This window comes from Eurosta solidaginis, chromosome 4 (assembly GCF_040869045.1).
Source record: "Eurosta solidaginis isolate ZX-2024a chromosome 4, ASM4086904v1, whole genome shotgun sequence".
NCBI classification, from domain to species: domain Eukaryota; kingdom Metazoa; phylum Arthropoda; class Insecta; order Diptera; family Tephritidae; genus Eurosta; species Eurosta solidaginis.
Window position 1 is genome coordinate 211,221,223 of NC_090322.1, and position 20,721 is coordinate 211,241,943.

Here is a 20,721-nt window from a genome sequence, read left to right on the forward strand (position 1 = left end):
TCGTGCTCCCCTTGATTTTCCCTACAAATTGGCCGGACGGGACCTACATGTTTTATGCCGACTCCGAACGGCATCTGCAAGGCATATGAGTTTTCACTGAAAGCTTTTCATCGCAGAAATACAGCGCTTGCCAAACACTGCCGAGGGGCGACCCCGCTTAGAAAAAATTTTTTCTAATTGAAAAACCTTATTTCTAAAATTTTTATGTTGCTTTGCCCGGGGTGCGAACCCAGGGTCTACGGTGTGGTAGGCGGAGCACGCTACCATCACACCACGGTGGCCGCCCTATACCGAACTTAAAATATTTTTCTACAATACCAATATGAAAAAAAAATTTATATTCTATTAGAGTTTGAAAAAATTAAAAAAATCGGCAAAAAATTCATACGGGTAGAAAAAGGACGACAGTACCCATAGGCGAACAAAGGCACCTTGTCCAGCAGTGTCCGTAGGGGTACGTATAGAGCCTGTGTGCCTGTACCCGTAGCGATACAAAGAGGGTCTATCTGACAAAGAGGAACTGTCCGGCACTTCCTGTGGGGGAACAAAGAGGAACTGTTGGTACAATTAGTCTCTCCAAAGAACATGCTCAAACAAAAGGGACCCTTCGAACCCATATAAAAGGATCAAAACTGGCTACAGCCGCATATTCCTTTGCGACTCATCCCGGATTCGTCCTAGACTTATTGCATACAAATTATATACCAAAAATTTTACTTCACAAAAATTAAGCACAACACTACACAATACACGGCTGGGTATTGCACCAAACCAGATTTTTTTATTTGAAGGTAAGAAATTAGCTACGCCGGTTTTCAAAGTGAGCCCCCATAACATAAATATTATCATTCGACGCTCGAAATTGACCCCTTCCTAATATATTTTTTGATATGTAAACATCTTTGCTCGCGGTGTGAGGGAATACAGTATGTAAGCGTAAGTGTAGTTGCAACACTGTAGTGTAATGTGGGAACAATGTACGTGGTGAAGTTGATATGACGGGTTATGGGCATATTATCCTTTTCTTATCAACGAGTTAGTACTTTGGTTTATATGTGTTATCAACACGGTATAGACGAGTTATCGTATTGTTTTATATAAGCGTAAGTGTAGTTGCAACACTTTAATGTAATGTACGTGGTTAAGTTGGTATGAGAAACGGTTTTGTTATCAATAAGTTATCGGTTTGTTTTCGACGGATTATGGGCATGATATCCTATTGTTATCAGCGATTTACTACTCTGTTTTATGTGTGTTATCGACGAGTTATCGAATTAAACTTGCTATCGATAACTAAGGTTATCGTTGAATTTTCGATTTTGACACGATGAGTTATCGGTTTTTTATCGAAAAGTTATTGATTTGTAACCAAAAATTATCTACTATTTGTGGAAGATTCATCGATATGTTATCTAAAAGTTATTGAATTGTTATCGATTTTTTATAAAAGTGTTACCAATTTGCAATCGGTGTGGTACCCGATTTTTCGTCGAAAAGGAATTGATTATTTATCGAAAAGTTGTCAATTTTTTGCTTCGCAATTTTTTGTTTTTGGCCAAGTTACCTCTGTTGTGGTTTAACTTAAACAACCGGACACCTGAAAGATTGAAGCTTCAAACTTCACCATATGCTTTCGTATGTATATTGCACATATTGTTGTCTGAAAAAATGGATGAGATCGGTCGTATATATAGCATATATCCCCCATAACCGATTGTTTAGATAAGAAACTTTTCGTAATTTATGCCCCATTTTAACAGCTAGAACCTTCAAATTTCACCAAATGCTTAGGTATATAGAATATATTGGTGTCTGGAAAAATCATAGAGATCGGTGGTATATATAGTATATATCTCATACAACCGATTGCTCAGATAAGAAACTTTTCGCAATTTCTGGCCCATTTTAACAGCTAGAAGCTTCAAATGCTTGCGTATATAGCATTTATTGTTGTCTGAAAAAATCATTAAGGTCGGTGGTATCTATAGTATATATCTCATACAACCGATTGTTCAGATAGGAAACTTTTCGAAATATCTTTACCTTTTTAACGCCTAGAAGCTTCAAATTTGATCAAATACTTACGTTTTCGGCATATATTGTCGATATAAGTGATTCATGGTCAAAGATATTTCATGCAGACCACAAAAGACGTGAAACTTTGCATCCTCACACAAAGTACTTACGTATTTTTTATTTTATATTTATCTTAAAAATAGCTTAGATAAGTACATCTGTTCACTATATATTTTATATCTTATACAGCCGATTATTTAAATATTACGTGGGATAAGATTATTATTCAGCCCTATTCATGAAAAGTATGAAGTCTTCGGCACAGCCGAATACAGTCCTGTCCTTACTTGTTTTTTATTAAATTTCAGCACAATACCTCGTTTATTTTATTTATCTTCTGAATGCCTATCAACAAGAAAACAAAATTATACATAACTTCTTTTTTCTTCCCTCCCCTTTCCAAAAGGTCGGCCGTGACGTTGCTCATCCTGGTGTTGCCAACGATTTTAACGATGAAGATGCCAAGAAATATTATACATACTATCAATGGGTCTGCTTTGTACTCTTCTTTCAGGTAAGCAATTACAATAACTAAAACCCAAAGAAAAAATTGCATAAATAAGAAAAATTGGAAAACATTGAAATAAATTGCATTTTGCAATGCCAATTGTTGTATGCAATTTAATCAGCAACAACAACAGAAAATGGCTTTACCTTTTAAGGCTTGAAAATTGATGTGCCCGCTCCGCCCTCTCAGCTACTGAACATACCATAAATGTTATGTACAATGTGCAAACATTACTTTATCGAGAAAGCGAAAATAAACTTAACGAACAATTTTGTCGCAATATTTGGCCATAATGGCCTGTCAAGTGGTCTGGTTGATAGGCCGAATCTGCTTTTGCCTTTTCTGGTTGTCTGTGTGGAACACAAATGTTGCGATACACATAACACATAACATTGTTGCTGGGAAATTTTTTTTACTTGTTTTTTTTTTTTTTTGTTATGTTGTCAGTTGCGAGTTTGTAGAAAACATCAGCAACATATTTGGCCTGTGCACTTATGTATGTACATATAAACTGCTTATAGTACGCGTGTTTATCTAGTTATCTTGATCAATAGAAATATTATTATTAAATAGTAGTAGTTTGGTTCGATGCATCAATTTGATGACTTATTTGTTTGCAGCGTACCGGAGGAAAATGTTTAATATTGCCTTTTTCATGCATAATAATTGTGTTATTGAATCCCAAAGGTGATTTACAATAATCATTTGACTCCACTTAAGCATTGAAAATGAGGCGTGAGTCCTGAATCTTAAGGGCCAGAAAATTAAGAAGTATGTAGTCACAGCCTTCTCAGACTTGTATATGGTTTGAGGTTAAAACTACCTCCTCAGATATATTTTAAGTTTTCTTTGCACAATACTTCATACCGATGTAGATCTTTCAAAAAGTCAAGAATTTCTTTTGGACGAAGTATTTGGAGGTCATGTGTTAAGCAAGCCCAAGCAAGACGAGCTCTCCATTCTAGGCTGGCTATCAAATTTCATCGAATGCAGACCTATTGTAAAGAATTGCACGTCATATAGAATTTTTTGCCATTCGTTTCCTGGCTAGGCTATTCGCTTGCCTGTTACTCTTAAAGCTTGCCATTAGTCCATCAAATATTTCGACTTTTTTCAGTAAGTGCAACTTGAATTTCACCTAATACGCACTGCAGTGATGCAGGTAACTGATTTGAGCCTAGCCGATTAGACGATTTGGCGGTTTTGTTGCAAAGTACTGCAGTCAAGCCTTCAAAGACTGATGGCAATTCTAAAGACCAGAAGGAATAAAACCGTCCACTAACAATTTTCTTGGTGGATGCCCCCTTTAACTACTACCAAATTTCAGTTTAAATATGAGCACCTCTTGGTCTTCAGCGCAAAACATGACATAGCCGGCAAAGCTCGTACAGTTTGTTGGAAGGGGAAATTATTTATGCACTGACCGGGATGTTTTAAGTATCACTGCAAGACCGTCCAAGTGAAGGACTCCCTTCCAAGGGCTACCACACTTAAACCTTACCTTGTCCGCAATTTTCATGGATTGGAACCGCATTCATTCCTTCTGTATGGCTGCGCTGCTCGATTTAAACCTGAACTCAGTTGGGCAAATTAGTTTCCTAGTCCAATTTCCTGCAGTACTGCTGCTCCGAATTGATTCTTCTCACGCCTGCGTGGTAACAGCATCCTCATTCGCTTCTGTTCCACTCTCGTATATAGCGTTTCTCTCTTCAGTGAGAATATATATCGGTATAGGTGCCGCAAAAAATAGGACAGCTTCTGCGAACATGGCATGGTAAACTGACGCTATTCGCATCACCCCTCTGCGTTGGACAGAGGAGACGGCGGTTCGTCGCTTCCTGTGTTTCATTGCATCCGGCCGAATTTCTGCACCTCATAAGAATATAGAATCCGAGGCTGATGCATGCAGCCTCCTTGTGCATGGTTTTGGATCTCTACTCAGATTCGTTATAGAGTACGCAGCCCTTTTGCATGTCCATCGAATGTGCTCCTTAAAGGTCAGTTTATTGTCTAGCCACATCCCCAGATATTTCTTTGCTATGCGTGTTTCCACTTGCTGTTTCCCAATCGTCATAGTGTAGACAGTGGGAATTCGCCTATTCATGACGATAACGATATCTATTTACACTGATTTGGTGGATGAAACTTCTTCATTACTGTTCTATATCCTTATAGCCAGGGATCTCGATCCTTTTACTTGCAAAGCGTTTTCCAGCCTGTATGTTTGCTTTGCTTGATGATAGCGCCAAGAACTTTCTTTGCTACTTTGAATTTTGCAAAGCCTCAAGCCTTGCTTTCGCGGATTCGTAGGCTTTTGACTGATCCGACAGTATTCCTGTTTTTTTTTTCACTTCACGGTCCTCTTTATGGGATAGAGATGCTGCAATCGTTTCGAAGACAACTCAACCGTCTCTTCCGTCGCATTGGTACTAGGGGTTATCCGTCGGACCACCGCCAGCACCGATGTGGAGGACATGCTGTGGTCGGCTTTGGATGAGTCCTACCTCTGACCGAGGGGGCTTATATGTAATGATATACATCCGACAATAGATATTTTTTGTCTATTTCGTTGCCTACTCAATTCACACTTGCATTTGTTGGAAATAGTGATCCTCGGTTTTATTTCGGGGCTGACACTGTTTTCGTTGTTAACGCTGTCCATGAAGCATCTTTGTTTTTTAAGTTTTGTAGGTTTTCTGGGTTTCTAGGTTCCCAGTGTGTATTACATTTCGAGGTAACTTTAAAATTGATCACTAATCTATCTTAACTTCTCTTACTATCACGAAAAGAGTGAACTTTTTCCTACACACAGAGTTTTTAAAGATTTTTGAACTGTGTTCCAAGTTTGTGTCTCTATCTCAAGTTACGCAATATAAAATTCATCACTAAAACTGTGTTTGTACGGCAGTTTTAGTTGGTAATGATATGATAGCCGTGTTTTTTTTACCCGTATATACATCTACATTTGCGGGTAGAAAACGCTTATCCTCACTTAGATAATGTTTAGGAGACCCATCTAGCGGCAGTGGTTAAGTAATTACCTACAGAACGGGTTGTACCGAAAAGCGGAGGCACACCTCTGTTGACCATAGTGTATAGCCTATAGCCGAATCGGTTGCGATGAATAGTGAACAAACATCATTTGTAGAGGTAAAACATTGACACGCATTTCAGTTGCATCTGAGTATAATGCGTATTGAAATTTAGGAGTATTAATTTTCTGCGCAGCAATTTAGATAAAGTTTAATGCTTATCCAGTTAGTCCATGTAAAGTTTAAGCGTATATGTATATAGATGTAAAAAAAAACCGCTAATATGATAAATTTATAAAAAACAAACAATAGGTAGTAAAAAATGAAAAGGCACTTACATTTCATAAACGAACTTAAAAGGTCACAACAGCTTAACACATTTTCCACGGTCTATTTGGTAGTCGCTGCAGCACTTACCACATACCATGTATGGGGTCTCACGAATGTCTGTCAAAATTGTTTGCGGTTTTGATTGATCACTCATATTGAAGTGCGCTATAAAGATGAAGAAAAGACAAAAAATGAAGTTGAATTAGAGAACTGAAAACGAATTTAAGTTGAATTTGCATGTAGCCATTGTATCAAATTAAGCTACCAATGATTGTTCAAAGAAGATCAAACGTGATCGTTGACCACTCTGATGACTACCGCAAATTTTAAATAAATGACGCACATTTATTACAATAAAATTCAAAGCATACACAAGTTCATTGATATATGTACATTAAGGTGATGCTTAAAAGGTCAAATGAACGATTTTTTCGGATGCACCCCTATAAACATCAATACTCCGCCCAAAGGTGTAACATGTAAATTTATGTCGTTGTTGGCAGTGATTCGCCCCATTCAATAGGCTTGTTTTTTTCCGAAATTGTCATCAAAGGCCTCTAACGAAAGTACAAGGAAATATGCAGTTTCAACAGATTTGGGCCATAGGGATGCTGCTGCTAGAAACGTTGGGAAAGATGGTTGCTATGCGTGGGGTAACATAAAGCCAACGGCAAAATGGTCAATTGGCGTTATGACCACTTCAAATAGTCATCAAATAAATTGGCCTTGTGATCACTTTTAAACCGCTCTAAGGTCAATTGGCCTGATGCCCTTTCTTGATTTGACTTTGTGGCCCCTTTGGAAATTTCCGTTTGAACTAATGACCATTTCGGGGAAAAGACTATAACCATATACAGCAACTACACCTATAACCATATCCAGCTTTTGATCCGATTTTGCACTTCAACGAAACAGAATTAGAAAAAACGCAAGGGTTTCTCTTCCAAATTAAGTCTGTTTTCTGTTCAATTTTTTACTAGAATAAGACGTAACTGTATTTCAACAGTAGTTAAAATTTTACTACTGGAAAGTGCGAAACAAAATAATTTACCTTATGCCACATGAGAAAAAAGTGTTGACTTTATGACCATTTCCGAAAAGCAGGATGATCATAACTTCAATTATCTTTGGGCCCTTTAAAGTGTTCACAAGGTCAGTTGACGTTATGGACGTTGATCTTATGTCATCCCTCCGTTGGTATCATACAAGGACCCAATTTAATTTTTTATACCACCCACCCCTCTCCACCATATAAGTTTTGGTGCTAACGTGTCACGCAAGCGTCAAAGTTGAGATTTTGCTATGTGTTCTCAAACAATTTAGTTTTTTTTCTTACACAAATCTTTGATAATACTATATATGAAGATGTTATATAGGTTGCGATTCGGCTTGAAGATTTGGCTATGACCCTGTGCGTCTCTTATTGGAAGCAAAATTTATCTGTTATATTTTTGACGATGGCAATAACGTTTAAAAGGGTGCGATGAAAAAAAAAACAGTTTGATTTTTTAAGGACCTTCCTAATGTTCACAAACTCTGCATTAAATATCGTTTGTTAGATCGATTTTACACAAAAAAACTCATGATCTTAATAGATAATCGCAGAGGTTTAAGAAAGCCTCCACCATATAGAATTCATTAGGTTATGTTATGTTGAACTAGCAGGTTAATGAGGACCTCACATAGACTGAATTAGTCCGAAGCAGGGACGGAAAATAATTATTATTTTATTCGAAAAAGTCCTGGTCAAAAATTCTCCTAGGTGAAAATGTTTGAGTTCCCAGGTATTCCTATAGCAATATCATGTCGAATCATGCATCCTTTTTATTTTTCGAACTTTTTCCATAAAAGTGCACATATAAAAGTAATATCTGTATTTTTATTTTTTGAGTCCGATAGAACCAGTTAAGCTCGGAATTTTAATTAAATTTTTTTTTCGGATTAGCCGTTTCTATGTTATCAAGCCGGAATTTTGTTTTGGCCTTAAAAACTAAAAGTCCGGATTTAACTTTTATTTCCGGACTTTTGTATTTAAAAGTGGGAGTTTAACTAGTTCTATCCGACTCTGGTAATAAAAATCCGAAAATAATTTTTACCTTGATCCAAATATATTTAAAGTCCAAAATTAATAGTTTTTATTATAAAAGGAACAACAGTTTCCGCCCCTGGTCCGAAGTGTTACCAGTGTTGACAACCAAGGTGAAACCCTCTATCAAAACTCAGGGCCTATGTTATAAAATAAATCTGTCCTCTTTATAAATATAAGATGCTTTCTAGGACCTATGCCACTTGCTACTTTTAGATCTGACAGCTGTATTACTTTCCAGCGCCGCGCTTGGGTCCCCACCTTTTGCTCTTGGACGATCATGCATACTGTCTAAGCTTTGGGCAATTGAGGGCGAGCAGTTTAATAAGAGTTATAAATGAGTAATTTTATGTGCTTGTAACCGTATGAGTCGTGGCACAGTGGCTAACGTACCCGACCAAACGCCCGGGGTTGCGGGTTCAACTCCCACCAAGCATTCCTTTTTTTTAAATTTATAAATTATTATTATTAATGGACTGTATTGAGTTTATGGGGTTTTTGATTTAATGTATTCCATTTATTGAGTTGGGTAGTTTTAGTGTTATTGGTGTATTTAAGTCATGGGAGGATGCATAGCATCAGTACACCTTTATTTATTTATTTGTGTTTATTTTAAGGGATTCAGTTTATTAAGTTGGGTAGTTTTAGTGTTATTGGTGTGTTTAAGTCATGGGAGGATGCATAGCATCAGTACACCTTTTATTTATTTAATTTGGGGGCGAGCACTGGGGGCTCTGAGGCTTCGCTCTACTGAGCCACCTCATCCTCTATTTGAAGAACCCTTTAAAATGTGATATGGAGGCGAGCACGGGACGGCTCTGAGGTATTGGCACCCCATTTTCTACAAGAAAAAACTCTATTTATTTAATTTGGGGCGAGCGTTGGGCACTCTGAGGTTTCGCTCTAATGAGCCACCTCATCTTCTATTTGAAGAACCCCTTCAAAGTGTGATATGGAGGCGAGCACTGGGCTCTGATGTATTAGCACACCATCCGAAGAACCTCGATTTTAATTAAAAAACTCAAACTATGTCTTTAGAATATTTCACTAACCAGTTGAGAATTACAAGCACACTCAATGGCTACTGAAACAAACGAACGAAAAATGTTCATAGTTTAAGTCGCTTAAACACATACCTCTCGTCTTCTCTTAATCTCCTCCAATCTTATTGGGATGTCTATGGAGCAAGCTTTGATAGATGCGGCCTTTTTAGTCAGCTCATCCGTTTTTCATTCCCATCTATTCCTATGTGCTCTGTGACCCCGATTATTTCCATGGATTGCCTACACTCTAACATACTTTTAGATGCTGTGCATTTCCAGGTTATTGCTTTAATTGCTGTTTGGCTGTCAATATAAAAGTTGACGCGGCCCTTGGTCTGTTCGTCCTGTTTTTGATGACAATATAGTACTATGGCCGCATGGTCTGCGCTCAAGTTGACCGAGGCACTCAGCCTCGTAGCAGCTGTTAACGCTATGTTAAGGATACATTAATGCCGGGTAAAAGAAAGTTGGAGCACTTACAGAGATCCTAAACACCACGATTGTTTCGTAGTGAATCGCTGCAAAATCTTGCATTTTCCCTTCCGAAAAAAACAGCTCTTAGCCGGAACAACTAGCTTCTCCAGCAGAAACTCAGGAAGTCCCCTGAGTGAAGCACTGCCCAGATTTGATTTGCTAAGAAGCTGTTCTGCAATGTCTTATAAAGCGAAGCGCTTGAAAACTTTTCTTCTGGGTATACTTTTATGTAGATATAGGTAAGTGGGTTCAATTGTATGTTTTAATATACGTTGATCTGAGTATATTTCGTATACTTCTTTATGAGACACACAAAAGGCGAGCTTAGCATTTTATTATGAAAAAAGTAGTCTCAATTCCATATCAATTGAACTTAATTGGCTTCGTACACTGACTTCAAATCTACAAGCGTATAAATATGTATGCATTAGGACGGGTTGATTTAAAAATCGCTCAGTGCTCTGTGAAAATCGTATTCTAGGGATCAAAATAAGAAACTTTGCCGAAGGAACCATACCTCTAAAACGAATTCTGATGTCCCCCCCTTTGGGTCGAACTTTTGGGTAGGGGCAATTTCAATTCTACCTGCTGTGTCTTGTGGTGGCTTAAAAAAAACAACACAAGCAATTTTACGACATGCAAATGCATCACAGTGATGCCTTGGTTTTAAAAGGGGGTTGTAAAACGCTAATTTCTAATAATTTTTTTAATTTCTTTTCTATTACTAAGTTAAATTCATTTTTTCATTTACATATGTTCTGACTAAATAAATTTCTAAAGAGAAAAATAAACTCCAAAAAGAAAAAACATAGGCATTTCAAAGTGGGATTTTTCAAAATTTGCCCCTACGACCCAAAGGGGGGGACATCAGAATTCGTTTTAGAGGTATGGTTCCTTCGGAAAAGTTTCTTATTTTGATCCCTAGAATATGATTTTCACAGAGCAATGGGCGATTTTTTTGCCTCCCCACAAATCGACCCGGCCTAGTATGCATATATGTATGTATGTATGACTTAAGAAGCTATGTATGTGACAAAAAAATTCCTTAAGAAGCTGAGTTCGGAAAAATTTTAGTGTTCTTACACGCAACCGACACAAATTAAAAATTTATATTGTTAACATCATCATAATTAGGCTATCATCCGGTTGAAATTAAGTAAACTCATCATAGACACACGAAACGAAAAATATGCTAGAAGTTTTATGTGTATATATAAAACAAAGTCGAACAAGTAAAGGTGTCTAAGTTCGGGTGTAACCGAACATTATATACGCAGCGTGAGCTTCAGTTGCACATTTCATTTCAGATAAATTACTTTTCTACATAACACGTGGCACCGCCCGTTTAAAAAAAAAAGTCTCCCCATTTCCTCTTACAATAAAACTTGATAAGTGAAATATCATTGATTCAAACCTATTTTTTGCTAAGTTATAGCTTATTATTCTAGTCTACGACCCTTTCAAACTTGTTTTATATCTAAGTTGCCGTGGTCTTTAACCGATCCCGTCCATTTTTACTGGAAACATTTTCTGCTATAGGGAAAATATATGTACACAATCTCATTACGATATGTTAATTTTTCTTCGAGTTATGGCTCCCGAACCATAGAAAATTGCTTAGTCATAAAAGGGGTGGTGCCACGCCTATTTTCAAAAATTTTAGTGTTTTCCAATTTAATGTTATAATTCAATTTAAAAAGTAAAATTCTATTGATACAAAGCTCTTTTTTGCAAAGATATAGCTTATTTTATTCGTCCACAACCCTTTTAAAAATCTTTTAAATAAAAGTGGGCGTGATCCTTAACCGATTTCGTTAATTTTTCTTCAAATCATTCCATATAGTAAAGGTAACATCTCTGCCGAATTTTGTTATGATAGGTTTAACGATTTTTGAGTTATGATTAATAATATTTGAAAAACTGATTTTATCATAAGTGGGCGGTGTCACGCCCATTTTAAAGTTTTTTTTTTAAATTTTTATCAAGAGTCTCAATATCAGTCCACACGTCAAATTTCAACATTCTAGGTGTATTATTTACTAAATAATCAGTTTTTTGTGTTTTCCAAAATGTTATATATATATATAAAATTGGGCGTGGTTATCATCCAATTTCGCACATTTTCAATACCAATCTATTCTGGGTTCAGATAAGCTCATGTACCAAATTTGGTGAAGATATCTCAATATTTACTCAAGTTATCGTGTTAACGGACAGACGGACGGACGAACATGGTTCAATCAAATTTTTTTTCGACACTAATGATTTTGATATATGGAAGCCTATATCTATCTCGATTCCTTTATACCTGTACAACCAACCGTTATCCAATCAAAGTTAATATACTCTGTATTCAAAGCACGCTGAGTATAAAAAAATCCGATCTACTTTAAGGACAGATTTAGTTGTTTTTTTTTTTTTTTTTTTTTTAGTGTAGTAGACAAAATAAGACTATTATTTTCTATACGAAAGTTTCCCACCTAGTGGCGCTGACAGGCGTCTGTTCGTAAAACTGAATTTTGAGGTCGTATTCGAGATATGTGTTGATGAGATAGAGGAGAAAAATAGTGTCGCCAGGTGGCATTGTTGTCGAGGTATCACCAAATTTCGTATTTCTGTGCAAAAATATTCGGATAGAGGCGCTGAGAGGAGTGCGCGAACCGAGGCTTGCTCCCCCCAAATACATAACAGGGCGATTCCGAGAACCAGGCCGCGAAAAACTGAAGCTAAACTTCAATAAGCTGGCATAACAGTATCAATCAGGTTGAGGTTCATCAATATGTGGAAGAAACTATCTGAGCCATTCAATATCATACAAGGTTTTTGATAAGGCGACTCCTATTCCTGGTAAAAGATCATTAATTAGGTTTAATCATAACTAACGGTCCGTAAGGATATGAACCAAGGGTTCTTATAGGGCGATTCCTTATCTCGCGATTTTTTTAAGAGTATAGCTTGAGCGGCGGAACACCAGCGTGCAATTGTTAGCGTTCTATCCTTTCAAACTAGGATTTTTCTATGCTGAATATCAATCCAGCAATTATCGATGGCAGGCTCAAAATGTGATCTGAAGTCGAAGTGGGGTAAGTACGAGAAGCTCCAGTGGCGCAAACGCATTCAGTGCGTTGAGCTTTCTGTTCGCTGATAAGATTGAATTTTCTTTGAAAAGCTTCCTACCGCAATATAGAGCCATAGGGCAGCAGAGGACGCACAACGGTTTCTTCGACTTTTTCACCTGCTTCTCAATGCGCCCGTTTAAGTTAAGTTTGCAATCTACTGTTAGTTCTAGATATTTGCTAACATATCTTCATAGTAAGTATTTGCGGAGCACATTTAGTCCGGTCAGTTTACACTTTGTTATGAGTCTTCCACGTGAACACACATAGAAAGGACTTCTCCAGTTCCCACTACATCTATTATAGCGATCTATGGATTCGCTTTTCAAATGAGCATACCGTTGCGTTACAAAACAAGTACTGAGCGATAAGATAAGTTTCCTTACGCGTATGTCAAGTCTCTCGAATGTTTTTGACCTTTTTAAAAAAATGTGAGATTTTCGCCCTGTAGTCCTTAGTCATCTTGTGTTCCTCTTATATGAATTCGTAATGGAAACTACACGGTTTGCTCTATGTGACCGGAATATAGTTCTGATGAATGTATGCAATGTTTTGTGTCTGATTGGGGTGATTTTTGGGTCTTCTACAGCAAAATGAATAGAGAATACCACCTGCCTTCGGTGATTTTTATGGAGATATGCTATTTGTTGTCCAGGAAATATTTTCTTTTACGAATGTGTTATCCATTAGCAAGCCCGCTGCGTCCATTGAGCCGTTTTGGCTGTTTGGCCTGCCTACCCTAGGTCGATGGGAAATTCAGCATCTATTATGAGTTGCTGGTGCCTTCTATGTTGCAACAGTTTATTTCACAGAAGTCTAATAAATTCTTGAAATGATTTTGTTAAACCTAGCTAGGTCGGTAGTGGCCTCAATATTCGCAATTCGTGCGGAGCTGTTATATTCCATTAAGGTCACCACGAGTAGCAGTCATTGAAAACCTACCTAAGATTTGGCCTCCAGTCGCTAAAGATTTGATCCCACCCCGAAGCGATGGTCTTTTTGCTCCGGGAGGTTGGGCAAGAATATTCTACGCTACCTGGAGTCCTAAATCGGTTGTCCGGATTTTCTGTGAATTGGATGGGAGTCGTACTCTAGTGATAGGCTCCGTGGTTCCACTCCTATATCTTAAATAATGAAATAATGCAACATTTTGGTGTTAAAAGTGTTCCTAACAAGGATACTGGCCCTCGGTTTACCTTCTCCATGAGTATAGAATAAGTAACGGGTATGCAGGCCCATAATCATTGAGTGCCAAATGAGCACACTAAATTGCAACTCAAAAACTCTAATTTGGCTAGGAAACAGGTCAAATAGAGAGGAAAAAAAATTTGACCACAATCACCTCAAAATAATAAAAGGCACCATAAATAAGAATAAATCTAATCGAGTGCTTGTTAAAAATAAAAATAACTTTGAAATAAATTGTTAACTCGTGAGCTCTTGGAGACATTCACCAAATTTAATAGATTTTTTTTTTTTTTGTGGCACAACGGCTTTTGCGTGCAAACAAACCCAAGAGGGGTTACTTGTACACGAGTGGACAGACAGATGATCAGACATTCACAGCATGTACTGAATTTATTAAATTGCTTTAAAATAACGCAAAGAGAGAGGTAAAAAAACGAAACTAACAAAATCAATGCCGCTAAAGAGCAGCGACAACAAAAGAAAAAGTAGTCTGACCAACCAATTACACGAAGTACATACATGCAGACATGACTAAATTGTAAGATCAATGACCATTTTTGGAGCACAAAGATACCATCTTGCACCGCTGGAAATACTAGTATATGTGGCTCAAAAAGTAGCCATAACTCGTTAATCAAATAAAAACACTCAACCACAAGGATAAAACCGCCAGCTGTGCCCTAGAAGTTTACTCTTCTGTAGTTTTATTATTTACGCCAAAATGGTTATCAAGTTATCTGCTTAAATTATGTTTCACTTTAGTGTATTTTGCGTTTGTAAAATAAGGTGGCTTAATAGGTACACCAGAAACATAATAAACAGGCGTATTTGAGTATCACAAAGGTAACACCACTATACAAAAATAGTCCCGAAATATGTAGTTGCCGAAAAAAAAATTCCAAAAAGTCCTGAAATTATTTTTAAAAAGTTGCAAAATGATTAAACAACAATCCCGAAATATTCCGGAGATAGTCATAAAATTAAATTCGAAATGATTCCGAAGCTGTTCTGAAATGATCTTTACAATAATACAGAAATAAACTTTAATAAAATCCTGAATGGTTCTGAAATAGTCTTGTCATGATCCTTGAAGCAATCCTGAAATGCTCCAACCGAAAGTTAGCCTAGAATAGACCTAAGTATATCCTTAAACTAATTAATATATGACCTCGAGGTGATCGCTGAAACTATACCGAAACTATTCTGAAAAAGTATCAAACTATCTTGAAAAAGTTCTGAAATGAACCCCAAACAATTCAGTAATACTGTCGAGATCGATTGAAGACCATCCTCAAATTCTTAAAACAGTTCCGCAATAATCAGGAATCAATCCCGAAAAAAATCAGAAGATATCCCGAAACCACTCCTAGAATAATCTCAAGATTGTAAGATTGTCTCGAACTGATAATAATAAATAAATACTGAAATGGACAAGAAAAAGCCTCGAAAGTATCCCGAAAAAGAAACATGAATTTATACCGTAAACCTTCTCGAAAAAATCCAAACATTTCTTTCCAGTATTTCCGAAATAATTGTTTCATAGACATTTTTGGGCAACTGTGGACACTTTTAGATAACACAAGCTGCTTGGTGATCATTTTTTAACGCAGTGTTGAATATTTTCTGTAGGCTCTACAGTTTTCATATTACGTCAAAGCAGCGACTTAGTGAAAGCCTAGTTCCCGACTTCTCGAGTCTCGAAATTCTCACTTGTGTTCGAGGAGAAATTGTAAGGTCTGATTCATTAAGCTCTCTTTTAACTTACAAAACGAAAATTATCCGTCGTCATAACATTGTCACTATCATTTCTAACGAATAGGATCCAAGTTATTTGTTTATATTTATAAACATTTAGAAAATAATGAAGTAAAAGGATACAATATTTAACCAGAAGCTAGTTTCTTCTTATGGACCTCTACGCCCTGGCGATGGAGAAGATTTACGGAAGAAGATTTAACGATGAGCTGTACGAGCTTTATGCAGACATCAACATAGTCCAGCGAATTAAAACGTTTAAACGGTTAAGCGCCAATTCAGTAAGCTTTGTCACCCTGTTGGTTCTTCTTAGCTCTCTTGTAAGTTTGTATGTTGCGTTCACAAAATATTTGCCAATGAATAAGATAAGGAATGCCATTTTCTTCAAATTCAGTAATTTTTCCGAAAGCTAGGTGACGCAGTTCCAAAGTTGGAATTTAAGAATGCAACATGAGGGTAACATTTTTTCCAGAAAAGAAAGCGCCATACTATTCACCTTAAGCACTGTAAACAAATATTTAAATGTCAAATGGAAGGTAATTTCTGATCAAAAGCTCAAGTAAATAGACCGGCTTAACGAGGTGATTAGGAAGTGTTGCAATTGAATGCAATAAATGTGTGTTTGTTAGGCACTTAGGCAATTTAAGCACTGAAATAACGATGATCTTGGTGATCAATCAGGTACGCTTATTGTGATCAACCTAATAACATGTGACCTAAATTTTAACAATATTTTTGTATAACCGTCGTTTGTAGTACCTAATAGAGTTTACCTTAAAAAAAATAATTTAAAAAAAATCTTTAATTTAAACTGTTTTATTGAAAACAATACTTACATGAAGTAATAATAATAATAAAAGCTAGAAAATAATTAGGTAGGTCCTAGGTACTAGTCACCACACTCCTCATCAATCTAGAAAATTCTAAAAATGTGAAGCATGGCATAACCTTATTAAGGTTCAGTTGGTCTTATATATGACTATCAATAGAAATTTGACGCGTCCAACGCTTTTATTTAATTGTCAGATGAACGCCCTATATTGATGAGGAGTGTGATGGTACTAGGACCTACGTAATTATTTTCCAGCTTTTAGTATTATTATTATTTCATGTAAGTATTGTTTTCAATAAAACCGTTTAACTTAAAAATTTATTTTAAATTATTTTATTTTCAAGTTTTTAGTCTTTATTTAATTGCCTATTATTTCTCATTCTATTTAGTTCATTTAGTGACTCATTATTACAAGGACTCTTTCCAGACAATTTGTTACAATCTAAGTCCTCAATACATAATCCTTCCAAAGACTTTACTCGACTCGGCGCCACGTATGTTTGTCCCTCCTCCAACTCCAAAATATTTTGATGTCACTTCTACCGGACTGTATGTAATATTTATTCCAAATATGAGCCAAATCGAAGCACAAATACGATTTTTTTTAATGTCTCGATCCTTGCGCCACCTAGCGTCGATTTTTTCACAGGCCGTTTTCTATTCAAGTATGTATTATGTATTCCAAATATGAGCCCAATCGGACCACAAATACGATTTTTTTTGAATATCTCGATCCTTGCGCCATCTAGCGGCGATTTTTCTTCATAGGTCGCTTTCTATTCATGTATGTATTATGTGTTCTAAATATGAACCAAATCGGACCACAAATACGATTTTTTGAAATATTTCGATCCATGCGCCACCTGTCGGAGTGTTTTTTCTTATTATTGCATTGTCATCGGGTTCTGAACTATATTACAAGTTTCAAGATTGTAGCTTATCGGGAAGTTACTTAAATTTCAACTACAAAATAAAACCGTTTAAAAAAACCTTAGAAGAAAGGCGGACTACAAACTCAATGGCTACCGTACACTTATCTGGTATACATTGAGTGTAATTAAAGTACCTATGAAGTAGAGGACTACAAAACATATTAAGACGCGGTTCGAAGTCGGATAAGGGGATTTGGTGGCTGTCAACTTTGCTGCAATGACATGCACAGCATGGCGGAAACATACAGGTGTCGACCGGAAATCAGCTGATCAGTACTTTTTTATTTATGTCGCCACCTTGTCGCATGTACAGTATGAGACAATCATCACAGAGAGGGAGAGAAACTGTGTTAGCTCGGCCACCACTGATATATACCCTGCAAAAAATGAGAGTAATCTAGGATGAGTCAGGAGTCTTGATACAATTTTTTAAAATGGGCGTAACACCGCCCACTTGTGATAAAATCAATTTTACAATTATTATTAATCATAAATCAAAAACCGTTAAACCTATCTTAACAAAATTCGACGGAGAGGTTGCCTTTACTATAAAGAATGCTTCTCAAAAATATTGAAGAAATCGGTTAAGGACCACGCCCACTTTTATGCAAAGGATTTTTAAAAAGGTAGTGGACGAATAAAGTAAGCTATAAGATATAAGGAAATATTTCAAATATTGATTTTTTGCCGGCTCAAGGTCCAAAAACCCAATTGAAAAACCAATGTTTTTCGGTTTTTTTATGCCAATATATTTCGGCTACACTGCGGTAACCTTCCTCAGGGCCAAGAAAAAATGGACAAGATCGGTTAAGAACCAGCCCACGTTTTTATAAAAGACTTTTGAAAGGATCGTAGACGAATATAATAAGCTACACCTTTACGAAAAAGAGCTTAATATCAATGGTATTTTAATATCTAAATGGGAAAAAGTTAGAAAATATTAAAATTTTTGGAAATGGGCACTGCCTCCTTTTTGACTGAGCTATTTTCTATGTTTCGATAGCTTTAACTCGAAGAAAAATTAACATATCGTAATAAAATTCGCAATTTATACTTTGTTTACAGCAGGAAATGTTTCTAGTAAAAATGGATGGGATCGGTTAAGGCCCACGCCCACTTTTATATAAAAGATATTTAAAAGGGTCGTAGACTAGAATAATAACCTATATCTTAGCGAAAAATAATTTTGTATCATTGATATTTCACTTACCATGTTTTATTGCAAAAAGAAATTGGGGGACAATTTTTTTTAATGGGCGTTGCTACCCCTTTATTCCGATCAAGCATTACAAAACATTTCTAGGGCCTCAAAAAAATAAGTCCATCGTAACAAAATTCAAAAAAGTTATTTATCTGAAACTGTACAATTGAAACTCAAGCTGAGTATATAATGTTCGGTTACACCCGAACTTAAGAAACCCTTACTTGTTTATTGCTAAAATTAATTAATTTTTTTCGCTTTCGATTTTTGTATAACATTAATTTAGCGATCACTAATATCTAATTTTACTTGCATATTTTTAGGCTATCGCTTGCTATACCCCAAAATTCTTATGGGATAGATTTGAAGGCGGACTCATGCGTATGATTGTAATGGGCTTAAATTTAACCATCTGTACACGTGAGGAGAAGGAAGCGAAACGTGATGCATTACTGGATTATTTAACCAAACATGTGAAGGTTGGTAAATAGTAAATATACAAAAGTTTCTTAAATATTAATCCAATTTTAATTCCAGCGTCATAAGCTCTATGCCATACGTTATTGGGCCTGTGAGGTGTTATGTTTACTAAACATTATTATACAAATGTATTTGATGAATCGTTTCTTCGATGGAGAATTCATGTCTTATGGTACACGTGTGATGCAGCTGTCCGATGTGCCACAGGAACAACGTGTCGATCCTATGGTCTTTATCTTTCCACGTGTTACCAAATGTATATTCCATAAGTATGGTGCTTCTGGTTCTTTACAAAAACACGATTCTCTATGCATACTGCCATTAAATATTGTCAATGAGAAGACTTATGTATTCATTTGGTTTTGGTTTATGATTATGTTGGCGCTATTGATTGGATTGATGATTTTCCGGTAAGTTTTATTTGGTGCTTAGCACAAAGTTTGGACATATTTTTATACGGTCTACACATAGAATAGGGCATAGCTAAGTGGTGCCTGGGTTGTGTTTAGATTTTCCCCCAGATTATTTTTTAGCCGGGAAAAATGAATTCACCACTTTTCTGTGCACTCGAGGGCTCATACGTCGGTGGAATTTGGGAGGTATCATACTACTGAAGAAAATAGGCATACGGACTTATTTATATATATAACGTATTCACCAGGCTCCATATTCCAATAATGGCAGAGATGGGAAAATGTGAGAAGATCTGTATTTAGGAACTTAATTTTGCGAGCTCGAGATGTAGCTGAAGGGTCCATAATGAGTTCCAGCATGTATGTCCTCCTGAATTTTTTTAAATGCTACACTGTCGCCCAATATGGTTGCCTCTGTATTATGTTGGTATGGACAGGGATTTTATGATTACCCACAAATTGCTTCTCCTCCTCCGCTTAAAACAGTTTGTCTAAGCAGGGTCGCCCCGGCAGTGTTTGGCAAGCACTCCGAGTGTATTTCTGCCATGAAAAGCTTCTCAGTAACAACTCATCTACCATGCAGATGCCGTTGGGAGTCGCCGTTAAGCATGTAGGTCCCGTCACGCCAATTTCTAGGAAAAATTAAAAGGAGCTCGACGAAAATTGGTAGAGTAGCTCGGCGTAAATCTCTTTGGAGGTCTATCGCGCCTTGTATTTTTTTAATTTGTTTATGGTCTGGTTACCACAATAAGCGCCATTATCAGGGAGTCTAACTTCAACAGCAGCATAGAGGTAGCTGCGGTGGTATGAGGGTAGCATGCTCCATCTACCACACATATCGAAGTTTTTTCAATAAGAAGAAAGTTTTTAAAAGGGGTCGTCCCTCGGCAGTGTATTTCTGTCGTTCGGGATCGGTATAAAACTTGTAGGTCCAGCCGATTTGTAGGAAAAATTTAAGAGGAGCATGATGCAAACTGTGAAAGAAACTCGTCCTAAAAATCTGCTTTGAATGTGACAAAATCGTTGTCAAAGCAACCGCAAAAACACTAGATGAAAGTTTGGCGAACGTTCCTCGTATTAGCCCGACTGCCTCGGGAGCGATTTTTTAACCCTCCGAAACTGTTTTTTTGCGACTGGGGATGAGAAATGCCTATTCCATCATAATTTCACCTGTCGCAGCAACCGCGTTTCCGTGGGTTGTTACCAATTTATGTGTTGTTACCAACCCCAGGACGGCTTGGACATTCCTTCAATG

General features: G+C 36.8%; 2 protein-coding genes across 5 annotated transcripts in view; one reads left to right on the plus strand and one right to left on the minus strand.

Annotated features, from left to right (window-relative positions):
* Nucleotides 1–20,721, minus strand: part of LOC137250944 (uncharacterized) — a 366,851-nt gene that overhangs the window by 338,618 nt on the left and 7,512 nt on the right. For both annotated transcript variants that reach the window (XR_010953119.1, XM_067784698.1), the window contains exon 2: nucleotides 5,955–6,111. Coding sequence is in view for 1 of the 2 variants with exons in the window: in XM_067784698.1 (XP_067640799.1) it covers nucleotides 5,955–5,961 (7 nt within the window). In the remaining variant the exon portion in view is untranslated. The remainder of the gene's footprint in view (nucleotides 1–5,954; nucleotides 6,112–20,721) is intronic.
* Nucleotides 1–20,721, plus strand: part of ogre (optic ganglion reduced) — a 110,333-nt gene that overhangs the window by 87,180 nt on the left and 2,432 nt on the right. For all 3 annotated transcript variants that reach the window (XM_067784693.1, XM_067784692.1, XM_067784695.1), the window contains 3 exons: nucleotides 2,483–2,590; nucleotides 18,897–19,052; nucleotides 19,111–19,463. In XM_067784693.1, coding sequence (XP_067640794.1) covers nucleotides 2,483–2,590; nucleotides 18,897–19,052; nucleotides 19,111–19,463 — 617 coding nt within the window. The remainder of the gene's footprint in view (nucleotides 1–2,482; nucleotides 2,591–18,896; nucleotides 19,053–19,110; nucleotides 19,464–20,721) is intronic.